The following is a 16298-nucleotide window of genomic DNA, read 5'->3' as shown; positions in this document are numbered from 1 at the left end:
AAGCCGGCTCCCGTCCAGCCTCACAAACAATATCAATATCAATAATAAACACAAACACGCCACAAGCACCGACACCCCCGCCTAATTTGTTGCCACTTCTATGACAACAAGCACAGAAAAAATGCCATTCAACACGCTACTTACACACACTACCACTCGCTTACAATACGCGGACCTGGCAACATTCCCTCTCCCATTTGCTCAAAGCCCACCACGTGACCCACACACACATACCCAGAGCCTTAGAAAAGACATGGCTCTGCACATACCAAAAGAAGAAGAAGAATTACACACCGCACACACTGACTCTAACTTGGACAGTTCAAATCATGCAAACACGACCGCGTCGACACCTGGCGTGCTACACGCGGAACGACCCGAGGCGCATATATGGATACGAACAACACCACCAACACCACACGCACACGCGCGCGCTGCAACAACAAACAGCTACCTGCGTACAGTGTGTGTGTGTGCGTGCGTGCGCGGGGGGGGAATTTGGATCGCCGCGCGATGCAGCGCAAATTGCACTACACTACACAGGGCTCGACAGTGCGACTACGTACTCGCATTTGCGACTTAAAATATCACCGTGCAAGTTGTACAATTCACTTTGTAGCACCGGTGCGACTACAGAATCCGATCTTTAAAGCTAAAAGTTGCGCAGTTTACATCCAATAGAATGTGTCACTCTCTCGGTTCTGCACCGCTGCTGGAGAAGTATAGCACTGTCGAAGGCAGCGCAACTAATCCCCCCCCCCCCCCAGCGAGGGAGGAGAGAGAAGAGAGCGACAGAGAGAGAGTGGCAGTGGCAGCCAGCAGCGATGTAAGATGAGCCTGTGCCTTTCACGCTTTTCACCCTACATAACTTGAACGCATAGGCAATCAAGTCAAGACCATTAATTAATGACAGCTGTGTAGGGGTGACGATTGCGTGATGCTTATATGTACAGGATTCTATAGGTCACCACTTTTGGTGTGACACACACACGGCTCCTGTCTCTGTTTACAATGCGTTGTCAAGATTTTGGAGAAGACTGATAGTTCATCCTTTAGTAATTAGGCTGTGGAAGTATTCACACTAGGCTACTTTTGGATTTATTGGGATTGCCAATTTGGGGAAAGGAGGAGGAGGAGGTGATCAAGCTCCACAAGACCACATTGGTGGCTCAAGGTTGCATTTATTTTCCTTTTTTTTCCTCTCGAGGGTGCATGGGATGATGTGACCCCCTCCAGCAGGCTAGGGAGCCCCGCTCAGGTTAGCGGAAAATGACCGCGGGGTGCGGGTTGCCAGGTTTTTTATAAGTAAAGTATTCAAAACAAAACAAATTAAATTACAAAACATATATATATAATAATATATTTGAATTTACATATTTTGCGGAATTTTGACCTAATTTCTCTGTTCATTGTCAATGGCAAATATTGAGACGTGTGGGGACTACAGCTGTATATAGGATAGGAGGGCCCTCAAAAACATTATTTCATAACTTTTCATCGTGCTCCTAAAATAATTTGCGTGCTACTTGGAAAAATGCCCTGCTCACACACACTACAACACGCTTAAAACTTGTGGACCTGGCAACACTGCATCCTTTTTTCCCATTGGCTACTGTTGCTAATTTGTTGCCACGTCTATGAAAACAAGCACAGAAAAAATCTACACCTGGCGTGGAACAAACGGGACGAACCGAGGCGCATATATGGATAAGAACAACACCAACAACACTACACGCACACGCGCGCACGCGCTGCAACACAAAACAGCTGCATACAACGCGTGTCACTGTGGACTTCTGTATCTGTGGACTTCTGTATCGCAACGCGGGGCAACGCAACTCTGGGATGAGCGGGCCGAAGGCCCGCGAAATTCTATTATATATATACTCAAAATCAATCACAATCACACTTTCTGAGACTGACTAAGTTCACACACTTTATTTTTAGTCAGCAATGTAGTGAACCATATAATGCGCTGCCCGGACATTTTTATATGTTAAACCTGCCACAGAAGTACCTCAGTAAAGTTCAATCCAGTCTTTAAACAGTTGTCTTCATCGCCTCATCTGTGGACAGGTACTACCACTACTGATAATAATAATCTGCAGGAATGATTATTTATCCTGTTACATGTTGTGTGTTTTATTTACAGTCAGACGAGTGTCTTTCTCAGCCTCTCTGTTTTGGCCTCTGGAGAAGGACACACAGGACCTTACAATGTTGAGACTACCCTGACTTACAGAAATGTCATCACTAATGTTGGTAATGGATATAATATTAACACAGGTACGATGAATTGTAAATAATGCATAAAAAGATCATGTAAACTGTAAACGGTTACATATATTATGTTGGTTGTAATAGCCTACAAGACAGAACGTGAAAAGTCAAACTAAATCAAAGTATTATCCAAACGCAGGCTTCTTCACTGCAGCAGTTCGAGGCGTCTACCAGTTCAGTTTTGTTGTCTTTGGTCTGCAGGGAGGAAGTCATCCCACTGCAGCTAGACTGTTTAGAAACGGCCAGCATGTAGTTTCTGCCTCTGGACATCAACTTACCCATCAAGTGACCGCATCTAATGGAGCCTCACTGCTGCTGGAGGCTGGGGATGTAGTCTGTGTGAAACTATGGCCTAATACAAGGATATTTGACAATGACAATCACCACAATACGTTCTGTGGTCACTTACTGTTTACAGTGTGAGGAAGAAAAACCTGTTTCACAATAACATTTATTTTCGAGTCTAAATTGACGTTAAAAAGGCCAAATTAGAGGAATATCGTTAAGACTGTTTTTCACCCCCCATCATGCCAGCTGCTCTGTCACTGCTCTGTCACTCTCAACATGGAGTATCAGTATATTATATTAAGTTTAATAAACCTTCTTCAGGTGGGGAGTGTTTAAGCTGCTATAAGCAATAATATGTCAAAATTGTAATGACCTTTTTATTTTTTATTTTTTTGGTATTCAGACAGCCAGCAATGGGTAGAGCATTCTTATTTTATTTATTTATTTATTTATTTGACAGGGACAATGCTCATTAATCAACATTTCAGTTTTCACTTCCATTCTACCCATTGCTGGCTGTCTGAATACCAAAAAGATAAAAAGGTCATTAATATTTTTTACATATTATTGCTTATAGCAGCATGTGAGTCTGTCTGTCTTATACTGTATTCAAATAAAAAAACATATTCTCCAAATTATCTCACGGGCCAGATATTATTTCTGGGGGGACCAGTTTTGGCCCGCGGGCCGCCTGTTGCCCACAATTTTACAATTTACAATTTAGGCATTTAGCAGACGCTCTTAATCCAGAGCGACTTACATTAGGCAGGAACAAAAGTATGGGAATACATCACATATATAAAATGCATTTATCAAGAAACATGCGTAAGCTAAGAACGTAACTATAGAACATATCTATATAATGACACTATACATATGAACTATACATATATACTATACTATGCTATACATATGTACTATGATGTCCTATGACTACATACAATGCCCACCCCTGCCCCAGAGGGTTATACAGCAGCTGACCAATCAGTGCGAGCCAAAGTTCAATGTTGTCAAACATGGAATAACAGCCAGGAAGGATCAAGACATCCAGAACATATTCAGACATTAATTACTGTACATCAGCAATGATAGCACAATATTATTAGAAATAGTTTTCTTAAAATTACAAATCGTTTAATTTCATCAATATTTCACATTGTTATGGTTTCTCTATTGTTTGTCTTTCTTTCTTTCTTTCTTTCTTTCTATTCCCATTGGTTTTGTTTGTTCATGTGTTTATTTACTCACAAAACTGATTTACAGTGTCATTCATTTGATGTAATCTGGAAAACCCTTTGTAACTGCATTGCTTTGAAAACCACTATACTTTATACAAATAAACTTGTTGATGATTAATAATGGTGTTTGGTTTTATTCCACAACTGTCTATAATTTTATATTAATAAACCCAGTATTAAATATGCTGTACATGTTCTATCAAATACATATATTTACTGTTACATTGACCTGAATCACCACAAGATCACAGGGAGTTAAATAATTATGAAAACTATGATGGTGAAATAATGTAAAACAGTGTTCTAATGAATGATGAGTGGTATGACATCATTGGTTGTAATCAGTGAAAACCCTGACATGCTGGTGAACAAGAGAGTGATAATAATTATAGAGCAGTGCTTTTCTAACGTTTTAGCCCCAGATCCAAAAAGAGAAATGTTACCGGTATGTCTGCCCGGGAGCCAAACTAGTGAAAACAGCTGATCTACAAGCTCACAACAATAATTCACATCTGCTATTATTTTCCTCTCTAATACAGGGTATGCACCTTAGAGTATATATTAATAGAGACGGCACCGACGGCACAAAGTTAAACTTTGGCTAAAACTATAACCTTATTCCTAAACGTAACCTCTGTAAAACTATGCCTAAACCTAACCTTATCCCTGGGGTGGCGGTGGCTCAGGGGTAGAGTGGCTGGATGGGGACCTCAAGTTAGTGTCGAAGTGTCCTTGAGCAAGACACTGAACCCCTAATTGCTCCTGATGTGCAGGTTGGTGCCTTGCATGGTTTCCGCTGCCATCGGTGTGTGAATGTGTGTGTGAATGTGTGTGTGTGTGTGTGTGTGTGAATGGGTGAATGATCTATGTAGCCGTCCTGTTACCCTTCCTTTCATCATGACGTTTATGTTGGGGACAAGGCTATGATGTCAAGCTTACCATTCAAAAGCTTTTTCACATTTCAACATTAATGTCACATTCATACTTGACTTCTTTGAAGTGACACAACTTCACAAATGCATTGTTTTTGTGACTGACGTGAAGTGTGTCTTTGTCCCCAGTGATCTTAGTGGCAGTGGTGGCCGAACGGATTGCGGAGCGGTCTTGATACCGGAAGGTCGCCAGTTCGAATCAGCCGTCCGACACGTTAAAATTACCACCGCTGAAGTGCCCTTGAACAAGGCATTGAACCACTACGATGAAATGTTCTATGAGCAGGGCCTGGCTGGAAACAAGTTCTTGAGCTTAGCCCCGATACCCTGGGTAAATATAGTAATCATTTCATTTGTTTTATGGAGGAAATAAGTACAGAAAAATAGAAGCAGCAACAGGTCACTGAACGCAAGTTTAGATCAGATTAAGTTACGTCAACAGAGACAGTGGTGGATGTATTTAAACAGGCCAACAGAGACAGCAGCTCCAAACAGCAGAGTGAAGAGCTTCAGAACGACTGCATCCACATACGGAGCCACAATGCTGTCATGTGTGGCCTTGTTGTTACTAGGCTGTCTGTCGTGTGCAGAGGCAATACGGGGAGACGCCGTGGATGAGCTGAGCTTGAATGAGCAGCTCGATAAAGGAGCAGAAAGGATCAGCCAAGATCAGCCAAGCCAGCCTGACATCCATGCTGTGCTGAGAGAGATGACCGCCACCATGACAGAGCAGAGAATACAGCTGCAAGCCACCGTGGACAGACTCAAGGACAGCGAAAGTCTGGTCAAAGGTATCAATATTCATATTGATTACATTGAAATACTATTTTTTTTTTACATACTGTACATGTTTTAAAACATCACTGTCCTGATGACAGCGCTGCAAGTTGAGCTGCAACAGACACAGAAGGAGCAAAGTTCAACCCAGCAGGAGTTACGATCAGCGATGGAGAGACTCACGGACAGCGACCGTCTGATCAAAGGTATTTCTTCTGACCACTGTGTGTGTGTGTGTGGGGGGGGCATGGTGAGGAGGGGGGAGGGGGAGGTGGCATAGGCATACGCACAGACTGATTGTTCGTGTTCCAACAACTTGGGATGCCCAAAAAGGTATTGTGGTGTCCCTGCTATAAATTGGCAGCCAGCCGTCATATATGGCAGAGAAGTTGTTACTTATACCCATAGATAGAGTACTGAGTGACATGCTTGTTGTATCATAATAAAACTTCTGTGAACTCAGATTAGTTGCACCATGAATTGAAAACACATGATTTTGTAAATGCAATTCCAATGCACCTATAATTATGTGTCCTTGTATGCATGTCCTTTGTGTGGACATAAATAAAATTGGTTCAATGTTTTTCTTCCTCAACCATTGCAGCTTCTGTTGAAACCATTGAAGCCAGATCAAATGCCACACAGCATGAGGTGAACTTTCTACAGAAGCACAATGAAGGTCTGAGGAACACAAATATACTTCTGTGTTCATACAAACTGTAGAGCTGATAATAATCTGCAGGAATGATTATTTATCCTGTTACATGTTGTGTGTTTTATTTACAGTCAGACGAGTGTCTTTCTCAGCCTCTCTGTTGGCCTCTGGAGAAGGACACACAGGACCTTACAATGTTGAGACTACCCTGACTTACAGAAATGTCATCACTAATGTTGGTAATGGATATAATATTAACACAGGTACGATGAATTGTAAATAATGCATAAAAAGATCATGTAAACTGTAAACGGTTACATATATTATGTTGGTTGTAATAGCCTACAAGACAGAACGTGAAAAGTCAAACTAAATCAAAGTATTATCCAAACGCAGGCTTCTTCACTGCAGCAGTTCGAGGCGTCTACCAGTTCAGTTTTGTCGTCTTTGGTCTGCAGGGAGGAAGTCATCCCACTGCAGCTAGACTGTTTAGAAACGGCCAGCATGTAGTTTCTGCCTCTGGACATCAACTTACCCATCAAGTGACCGCATCTAATGGAGCCTCACTGCTGCTGGAGGCTGGGGATGTAGTCTGTGTGAAACTATGGCCTAATACAAGGATATTTGACAATGACAATCACCACAATACGTTCTGTGGTCACTTACTGTTTACAGTGTGAGGAAGAAAAACCTGTTTCACAATAACATTTATTTTCGAGTCTAAATTGACGTTAAAAAGGCCAAATTAGAGGAATATCGTTAAGACTGTTTTTCACCCCCCATCATGCCAGCTGCTCTGTCACTGCTCTGTCACTCTCAACATGGAGTATCAGTATATTATATTAAGTTTAATAAACCTTCTTCAGGTGGGGAGTGTTTAAGCTGCTATAAGCAATAATATGTCAAAATTGTAATGACCTTTTTATTTTTTAGTTTTTTGGTATTCAGACAGCCAGCAATGGGTAGAGCATTCTTATTTTATTTATTTATTTATTTATTTGACAGGGACAATGCTCATTAATCAACATTTCAGTTTTCACTTCCATTCTACCCATTGCTGGCTGTCTGAATACCAAAAAAATAAAAAGGTCATTAATATTGTTTACATATTATTGCTTATAGCAGCATAGTGAGTCTGTCTGTCTTATACTGTATTCAAATAAAAAAACATATTCTCCAAATTATCTCACGGGCCAGATATTATTTCTGGGGGGACCAGTTTTGGCCCGCGGGCCGCCTGTTGCCCACAATTTTACAATTTACAATTTAGGCATTTAGCAGACGCTCTTAATCCAGAGCGACTTACATTAGGCAGGAACAAAAGTATGGGAATACATCACATATATAAAATGCATTTATCAAGAAACATGCGTAAGCTAAGAACGTAACTATAGAACATATCTATATAATGACACTATACATATGAACTATACATATATACTATACTATGCTATACATATGTACTATGATGTCCTATGACTACATACAATGCCCACCCCTGCCCCAGAGGGTTATACAGCAGCTGACCAATCAGTGCGAGCCAAAGTTCAATGTTGTCAAACATGGAATAACAGCCAGGAAGGATCAAGACATCCAGAACATATTCAGACATTAATTACTGTACATCAGCAATGATAGCACAATATTATTAGAAATAGTTTTCTTAAAATTACAAATCGTTTAATTTCATCAATATTTCACATTGTTATGGTTTCTCTATTGTTTTTCTTTCTTTCTTTCTTTCTTTCTATTCCCATTGGTTTTGTTTGTTCATGTGTTTATTTACTCACAAAACTGATTTACAGTGTCATTCATTTGATGTAATCTGGAAAACCCTTTGTAACTGCATTGCTTTGAAAACCACTATACTTTATACAAATAAACTTGTTGATGATTAATAATGGTGTTTGGTTTTATTCCACAACTGTCTATAATTTTATATTAATAAACCCAGTATTAAATATGCTGTACATGTTCTATCAAATACATATATTTACTGTTACATTGACCTGAATCACCACAAGATCACAGGGAGTTAAATAATTATGAAAACTATGATGGTGAAATAATGTAAAACAGTGTTCTAATGAATGATGAGTGGTATGACATCATTGGTTGTAATCAGTGAAAACCCTGACATGCTGGTGAACAAGAGAGTGATAATAATTATAGAGCAGTGCTTTTCTAACGTTTTAGCCCCAGATCCAAAAAGAGAAATGTTACCGGTATGTCTGCCCGGGAGCCAAACTAGTGAAAACAGCTGATCTACAAGCTCACAACAATAATTCACATCTGCTATTATTTTCCTCTCTAATACAGGGTATGCACCTTAGAGTATATATTAATAGAGACGGCACCGACGGCACAAAGTTAAACTTTGGCTAAAACTATAACCTTATTCCTAAACGTAACCTCTGTAAAACTATGCCTAAACCTAACCTTATCCCTGGGGTGGCGGTGGCTCAGGGGTAGAGTGGCTGGATGGGGACCTCAAGTTAGTGTCGAAGTGTCCTTGAGCAAGACACTGAACCCCTAATTGCTCCTGATGTGCAGGTTGGTGCCTTGCATGGTTTCCGCTGCCATCGGTGTGTGAATGTGTGTGTGAATGTGTGTGTGTGTGTGTGTGTGTGTGTGTGTGAATGGGTGAATGATCTATGTAGCCGTCCTGTTACCCTTCCTTTCATCATGACGTTTATGTTGGGGACAAGGCTATGATGTCAAGCTTACCATTCAAAAGCTTTTTCACATTTCAACATTAATGTCACATTCATACTTGACTTCTTTGAAGTGACACAACTTCACAAATGCATTGTTTTTGTGACTGACGTGAAGTGTGTCTTTGTCCCCAGTGATCTTAGTGGCAGTGGTGGCCGAACGGATTGCGGAGCGGTCTTGATACCGGAAGGTCGCCAGTTCGAATCAGCCGTCCGACACGTTAAAATTACCACCGCTGAAGTGCCCTTGAACAAGGCATTGAACCACTACGATGAAATGTTCTATGAGCAGGGCCTGGCTGGAAACAAGTTCTTGAGCTTAGCCCAGATACCCTGGGTAAATATAGTAATCATTTCATTTGTTTTATGGAGGAAATAAGTACAGAAAAATAGAAGCAGCAACAGGTCACTGAACGCAAGTTTAGATCAGATTAAGTTACGTCAACAGAGACAGTGGTGGATGTATTTAAACAGGCCAACAGAGACAGCAGCTCCAAACAGCAGAGTGAAGAGCTTCAGAACGACTGCATCCACATACGGAGCCACAATGCTGTCATGTGTGGCCTTGTTGTTACTAGGCTGTCTGTCGTGTGCAGAGGCAATACGGGGAGACGCCGTGGATGAGCTGAGCTTGAATGAGCAGCTCGATAAAGGAGCAGAAAGGATCAGCCAAGATCAGCCAAGCCAGCCTGACATCCATGCTGTGCTGAGAGAGATGACCGCCACCATGACAGAGCAGAGAATACAGCTGCAAGCCACCGTGGACAGACTCAAGGACAGCGAAAGTCTGGTCAAAGGTATCAATATTCATATTGATTACATTGAAATACTATTTTCTTTTTTACATACTGTACATGTTTTAAAACATCACTGTCCTGATGACAGCGCTGCAAGTTGAGCTGCAACAGACACAGAAGGAGCAAAGTTCAACCCAGCAGGAGTTACGATCAGCGATGGAGAGACTCACGGACAGCGACCGTCTGATCAAAGGTATTTCTTCTGACCACTGTGTGTGTGTGTGTGTGGGGGGGGCATGGTGAGGAGGGGGGAGGGGGAGGGTGGGGGTGGCATAGGCATACGCACAGACTGATTGTTCGTGTTCCAACAACTTGGGATGCCCAAAAAGGTATTGTGGTGTCCCTGCTATAAATTGGCAGCCAGCCGTCATATATGGCAGAGAAGTTGTTACTTATACCCATAGATAGAGTACTGAGTGACATGCTTGTTGTATCATAATAAAACTTCTGTGAACTCAGATTAGTTGCACCATGAATTGAAAACACATGATTTTGTAAATGCAATTCCAATGCACCTATAATTATGTGTCCTTGTATGCATGTCCTTTGTGTGGACATAAATAAAATTGGTTCAATGTTTTTCTTCCTCAACCATTGCAGCTTCTGTTGAAACCATTGAAGCCAGATCAAATGCCACACAGCATGAGGTGAACTTTCTACAGAAGCACAATGAAGGTCTGAGGAACACAAATATACTTCTGTGTTCATACAAACTGTAGAGCTGATAATAATCTGCAGGAATGATTATTTATCCTGTTACATGTTGTGTGTTTTATTTACAGTCAGACGAGTGTCTTTCTCAGCCTCTCTGTTGGCCTCTGGAGAAGGACACACAGGACCTTACAATGTTGAGACTACCCTGACTTACAGAAATGTCATCACTAATGTTGGTAATGGATATAATATTAACACAGGTACGATGAATTGTAAATAATGCATAAAAAGATCATGTAAACTGTAAACGGTTACATATATTATGTTGGTTGTAATAGCCTACAAGACAGAACGTGAAAAGTCAAACTAAATCAAAGTATTATCCAAACGCAGGCTTCTTCACTGCAGCAGTTCGAGGCGTCTACCAGTTCAGTTTTGTCGTCTTTGGTCTGCAGGGAGGAAGTCATCCCACTGCAGCTAGACTGTTTAGAAACGGCCAGCATGTAGTTTCTGCCTCTGGACATCAACTTACCCATCAAGTGACCGCATCTAATGGAGCCTCACTGCTGCTGGAGGCTGGGGATGTAGTCTGTGTGAAACTATGGCCTAATACAAGGATATTTGACAATAACAATCACCACAATACGTTCTGTGGTCACTTACTGTTTACAGTGTGAGGAAGAAAAACCTGTTTCACAATAACATTTATTTTCGAGTCTAAATTGACGTTAAAAAGGCCAAATTAGAGGAATATCGTTAAGACTGTTTTTCACCCCCCATCATGCCAGCTGCTCTGTCACTGCTCTGTCACTCTCAACATGGAGTATCAGTATATTATATTAAGTTTAATAAACCTTCTTCAGGTGGGGAGTGTTTAAGCTGCTATAAGCAATAATATGTCAAAATTGTAATGACCTTTTTCTTTTTTCTTTTTTTGGTATTCAGACAGCCAGCAATGGGTAGAGCGTTCTACCCATTGCTGGCTGTCTGAATACCCAAAAAATAAAAAGGTCATTAATATTTTGACATATTATTGCTTATAGCAGCATGTGAGTCTGTCTGTCTTATACTGTATTCAAATAAAAAAACATATTCTCCAAATTATCTCACAGGCCAGATATTATTTCTGGGGGGACCAGTTTTGGCCCGCAGGCCGCCTGTTGCCCACCCCTGCCCCAGAGGGTTATACAGCAGCTGACCAATCAGTGCGAGCCAAAGTTCAATGTTGTCAAACATGGAATAACAGCCAGGAAGGATCAAGACATCCAGAACATATTCAGACATTAATTACTGTACATCAGCAATGATAGCACAATATTATTAGAAATAGTTTTCTTAAAATTACAAATCGTTTAATTTCATAAATATTTCACATTGTTATGGTTTCTCTATTGTTTTTCTTTCTTTCTTTCTTTCTTTCTTTCTTTCTTTCTTTCTTTCTTTCTTTCTTTCTTTCTATTCCCATTGGTTTTGTTTGTTCATGTGTTTATTTACTCACAAAACTGATTTACAGTGTCATTCATTTGATGTAATCTGGAAAACCCTTTGTAACTGCATTGCTTTGAAAACCACTATACTTTATACAAATAAACTTGTTGATGATTAATAATGGTGTTTGGTTTTATTCCACAACTGTCTATATTAATAAACCCAGTATTAAATATGCTGTACATGTTCTATCAAATACATATATTTACTGTTACATTGACCTGAATCACCACAAGATCACAGGGAGTTAAATAATTATGAAAACTATGATGATGGTGAAATAATGTAAAACAGTGTTCTAATGAATGATGAGTGGTATGACATCATTGGTATGACATCATTGGTTGTAATCAGTGAAAACCCTGACATGCTGGTGAACAAGAGAGTGATAATAATTATAGAGCAGTGCTTTTCTAACGTTTTCGCCCCAGATCCAAAAAGAGAAATGTTACCGGTATGTCTGCCCGGGAGCCAAACTAGTGAAAACAGCTGATCTACAAGCTCACAACAATAATTCACATCTGCTATTATTTTCCTCTCTAATACAGGGTATGCACCTCTTAGAGTATATATTAATAGAGGCGGCACCGACGGCACAAAGTTAAACTTTGGCTAAAACTATAACCTTATTCCTAAACGTAACCTCTGTAAAACTATGCCTAAACCTAACCTTATCCCTTGGGTGGCGGTGGCTCAGGGGTAGAGTGGCTGGATGGGGACCTCAAGTTAGTGTCGAAGTGTCCTTGAGCAAGACACTGAACCCCTAATTGCTCCTGATGTGCAGGTTGGTGCCTTGCATGGTTTCCGTGCACTGCCATCTGTGTGTGAATGTGTGTGTGAATGTGTGTGTGTGTGTGTGTGTGTGTGTGTGTGTGTGTGTGTGTGAATGGGTGAATGATCTATGTAGCCGTCCTGTTACCCTTCCTTTCATCATGACGTTTATGTTGGGGACAAGGCTATGATGTCAAGCTTAACATTCAAAAGCTTTTTCACATTTCAACATTAATGTCACATTCATACTTGCTGTTACTTATACCCATAGATAGAGTACTGAGTGACATGCTTGTTGTATCATAATAAAACTTCTGTGAACTCAGATTAGTTGCACCATGAATTGAAAACACATGATTTTGTAAATGCAATTCCAATGCACCTATAATTATGTGTCCTTGTATGCATGTCCTTTGTGTGGACATAAATAAAATTGGTTCAATGTTCTTCTTCCTCAGCTTCTGTTGAAACCATTGCAGCTTCTGTTGAAACCATTGAAGCCAGATCAAATGCCACACAGCATGAGGTGAACTTTCTACAGAAGCACAATGAAGGTCTGAGGAACACAAATATACTTCTGTGTTCATACAAACTGTAGAGCTGATAATAATCTGCAGGAATGATTATTTATCCTGTTACATGTTGTGTGTTTTATTTACAGTCAGACGAGTGTCTTTCTCAGCCTTCTTGGCCTCTGGAGAAGGACACAAAGTCACAGGACCTTATAATGTTGAGACTACCCTGACTTACAGAAATGTCATCACTAATGTTGGTAATGGATATAATCCAGACACAGGTATGATGAATCATGATGGATACAATATTATACACTCACTGTAATGTTTACACTAGGCTTGGCATGTGTGTGCGTGCATATATATATTTCTAATTGCCGTTTTCAGGCCGGGCAGGCGGGAACTGCCCATAGATCCGAAGTCCCGTTAGTCCGAACATGCATTAAGGTTGGCGAACATGCACTGCTCCCGTGCTTGCGGGCCAGCCCAGTTAGGGCCCATGGACAGCAGGTGAGGCCCGAGCCTAAATTAAGGCCCTTACCTTATTAAACTTTGGCGCGGGGCAGCGGGCCCGTCTAGAGTTTAAATGGACAGGTATAAGTTAAAAGGGAGACATAAAAAAAGGGTGGATGGGGAAGGATCAACATGTGGAATGTCAGAACAGGTCAGCTCCATATATGGAGATCTAAGGGTTTGAGGTTTGAGGTCAGATGTAGAGTTGCTGGCTGGCTCCATATATGCATACGATCAAGTCTCCTCCATGTATGGCTATCCAGGGTTTGATGAGGTCAGTGTCGTGATCTTCATATATGGAGCCGGCCATTTCGGCCATACATGGAGCGTGTCATGATGAGGTGTGATGGACGGATGGACGGATTGACTGACAGGTTTTGCAGGTAATCTGCGACCTGCTGTCGCAACAATATACAGTCTGTATGGGAGAGTATCTTAATACAACATAACTTATACAATCTGTATGGTAGAGTATCTTAATACAACATAACTTATACAATCTGTATGGTAGAGTATGTTAAAACAATATAACTTTATTAATTTATATGCAATCGGGGTGGTTGTGTTCTGTCTCCCTGCTCTTCCATTGAGACATTTAGATGGTGTCAAAGGTCATCTCTCACCTAGACACAGGATCTGACACCAATTTTGACCCCATGGTCAAGATTCAATTTATCCCCTGAGCAAGCAGAGATGCTCTATTAGCTCAATGGAAAAAAAAATTCAGCACTTGTGCAGGAAACCAGGTTCAAATCCCGGGTATAAGAGTAAAGTTGCATTATGATTATGTTATTTTTGTGTTGTATAATCGTCTCCACCAGGCCGAAGGCATGGGGAGAGAGTATGTTTTGCACTCCGTCCGTGCGTGCGTGTGCGTGTGTGCGTGTGTGTGCGTGTGTGCGTGCGTGCGTGCGTGCGTGCGTGCGTGCGTGCGTGCGTGCGTGCGTGCGTGCGTGCGTGTGTGCGTGTGTGTGTGTGTGAGTGAGTGAGTGTGTCTGTCCGTCTGTTACCAGCTATTCTCCGGTTAACCCGGTCGGTGCCAAATTTTGTACACACACTCCCTGGATGCCAACGATGAACCTCTGCCACAAATCTTCCAGAACGGCCTGTGCGCCACCAGGAGGCTGACTTTTGAAAAACATATTTTTGGATATTACTCCTCCACATTCTGTCCAAAAATCCCGCAAATCGTTACACACTATCTCTATAGTCATGTGTTCAAGACTGATCTGTCCGATATTTCATATTCCATCATGATTGGCTAACATTGGCTTTCAAATTTACGTGACATCTTTCACAGACTTTCCTACTAGGCTGAGGAACATATCCCACCCTTTTCACATTGGCCTCCAACAGGTGGATTTTTGCAAATCATCCAAATGCCATCCAAGGCAAGAAGAAATGGCACCATTTTCACATTGGCCTATTATAGCGCCACCAGGAGGCCACAACCTGACCTGGAGACCTGTGCCCCGAGGGGCACTTTATCTAGTTGTGATATGGATCTCCCTTGGTCTGAAATGATTGATTGGTTGATTGATTGATTGATTAAAATGTTGTTTTTTCCACTGATAGCTCCATTGCAAGATAGAAAGTGAAAAGTCAAACTAATTCAAAGCATTTTCCAAACGCAGGCTTCTTCGCTGCTCCCGTGAGAGGTGTCTACCAGTTCAATATCTACGTCCATGGTGCTGGAGGAAATAATCCAACAGCAGCTGCATTGTTTAAAAACGGCCAGCATGTAGTTATTGCCCATGGACAACAACCTAGCCAAAGCGTTAACCATAGCGTTAACACATCTAATGGAGTCTCACTGCTGCTGGAGGCTGGAGATGTAGTCTCTGTGAAACTCTGGGCTAAGGCATGGCTACATGACAGTTACAATCACCACAATACGTTCAGTGGTCACCTGTTGTTTATAATGTGAGGAACATAAACATAAAGAAAACTTTATTGTCTATTCAATTTACATAAACATGGGAATGTTGTCTTCGGCACATCCGACAGTCAGTTTACAACAATAAGAACATTACATAAAATACACAAATACAATATAAAATGCATTCCCGTAACGCAGCAACAGTGATCATGGGCTGTGGGGATTAGAGGTGGTGGAACTACTTGATTGATTGATTGATTGATTTATTAACAGTTTGCAGAATTACAGTACATTTCAAGTACAACTCAATACAAATAATGTTAACAGTGAGTGGACGACACCATAAAGCATTACACTTGTTTACAATACGGCCCACCATTTTCAATTCATCAAAACATTTAGAGACAAATATACGAATATACACTATATAGTCAAAAAGAAATCATCATAGAGGAGGTAAAAAGGGAAAAGAAACATATACAGTGAGGGGAAACGGGCGGGTGGGGGATTCATATTTTACGGGGGCCAGTTTCGAATTGCAGCCGTCCGTAGGTGCCCTTTGAGAGCAGTTTTGAAGGAGTCAAGGGATTCGCATGTCTTAATGACTGTTGGTAGGGCGTTCCACATTTTGGTGGCATAGGAGCGAAATTAATTTAGTCCCTTGTTTGTGCCGAATCTGGGTTGCACATGGTTAGTTGAACACCCTCTGGTGTTGTGGGTGTGGACTTCGTTGACATTAAGGAAGTATTTAGACAGGTATATGGGTATCTTAGTGAAGTATTTAGACAGGTACATTG

The 16298-nt window shown here is 41.2% G+C and overlaps 1 protein-coding gene across 2 annotated transcripts; it reads left to right on the top strand.

Moving 5' to 3' along the window:
- The first annotated feature begins 5612 nt into the window (after positions 1-5612).
- On the top strand, positions 5613-11183 carry LOC306914512 (complement C1q-like protein 2). Of its 2 annotated transcripts, XM_079491572.1 has the most exons (6): positions 5613-5721; positions 6120-6194; positions 9770-9874; positions 10282-10356; positions 10464-10595; positions 10729-11183. In XM_079491572.1, exons 1-6 carry the CDS (start codon positions 5685-5687, stop codon positions 11010-11012), a joined length of 708 nt encoding a protein of 235 aa, XP_079347698.1. In that variant the 5' UTR covers positions 5613-5684; the 3' UTR covers positions 11013-11183. The 2 variants fall into 2 exon arrangements, 1 of the variants encoding a protein (XP_079347698.1); XR_013788693.1 differs by lacking the exons at positions 5613-5721; positions 9770-9874; positions 10282-10356; positions 10464-10595; positions 10729-11183 and adding exons at positions 6302-6433; positions 6567-7021 and having other exon boundaries at positions 6109-6194.
- Positions 11184-16298: the final 5115 nt, after the last annotated feature.

The sequence above is a fragment of the Electrona antarctica genome (genome assembly GCF_951216825.1).
Source record: "Electrona antarctica genome assembly, chromosome: 2".
Taxonomy (NCBI): domain Eukaryota; kingdom Metazoa; phylum Chordata; class Actinopteri; order Myctophiformes; family Myctophidae; genus Electrona; species Electrona antarctica.
The sequence above is the reverse complement of the archived record's forward strand: the minus strand, read 5'-3'. Positions and strand labels throughout refer to the sequence as shown.

Bases quoted from the DNA above. Each gene is read 5' to 3' on its own strand.
- LOC306914512 (XM_079491572.1), top strand. From the start codon at position 5,685: ATGGAGAGACTCACGGACAGCGACCGTCTGATCAAAG. The intron at 9,875-10,281 runs GTATTTCTTCTG...CAACCATTGCAG, and splicing joins CAGCGACCGTCTGATCAAAG to CTTCTGTTGAAACCATTGAA. The intron at 10,596-10,728 runs GTACGATGAATT...ATCCAAACGCAG, and splicing joins TGGATATAATATTAACACAG to GCTTCTTCACTGCAGCAGTT.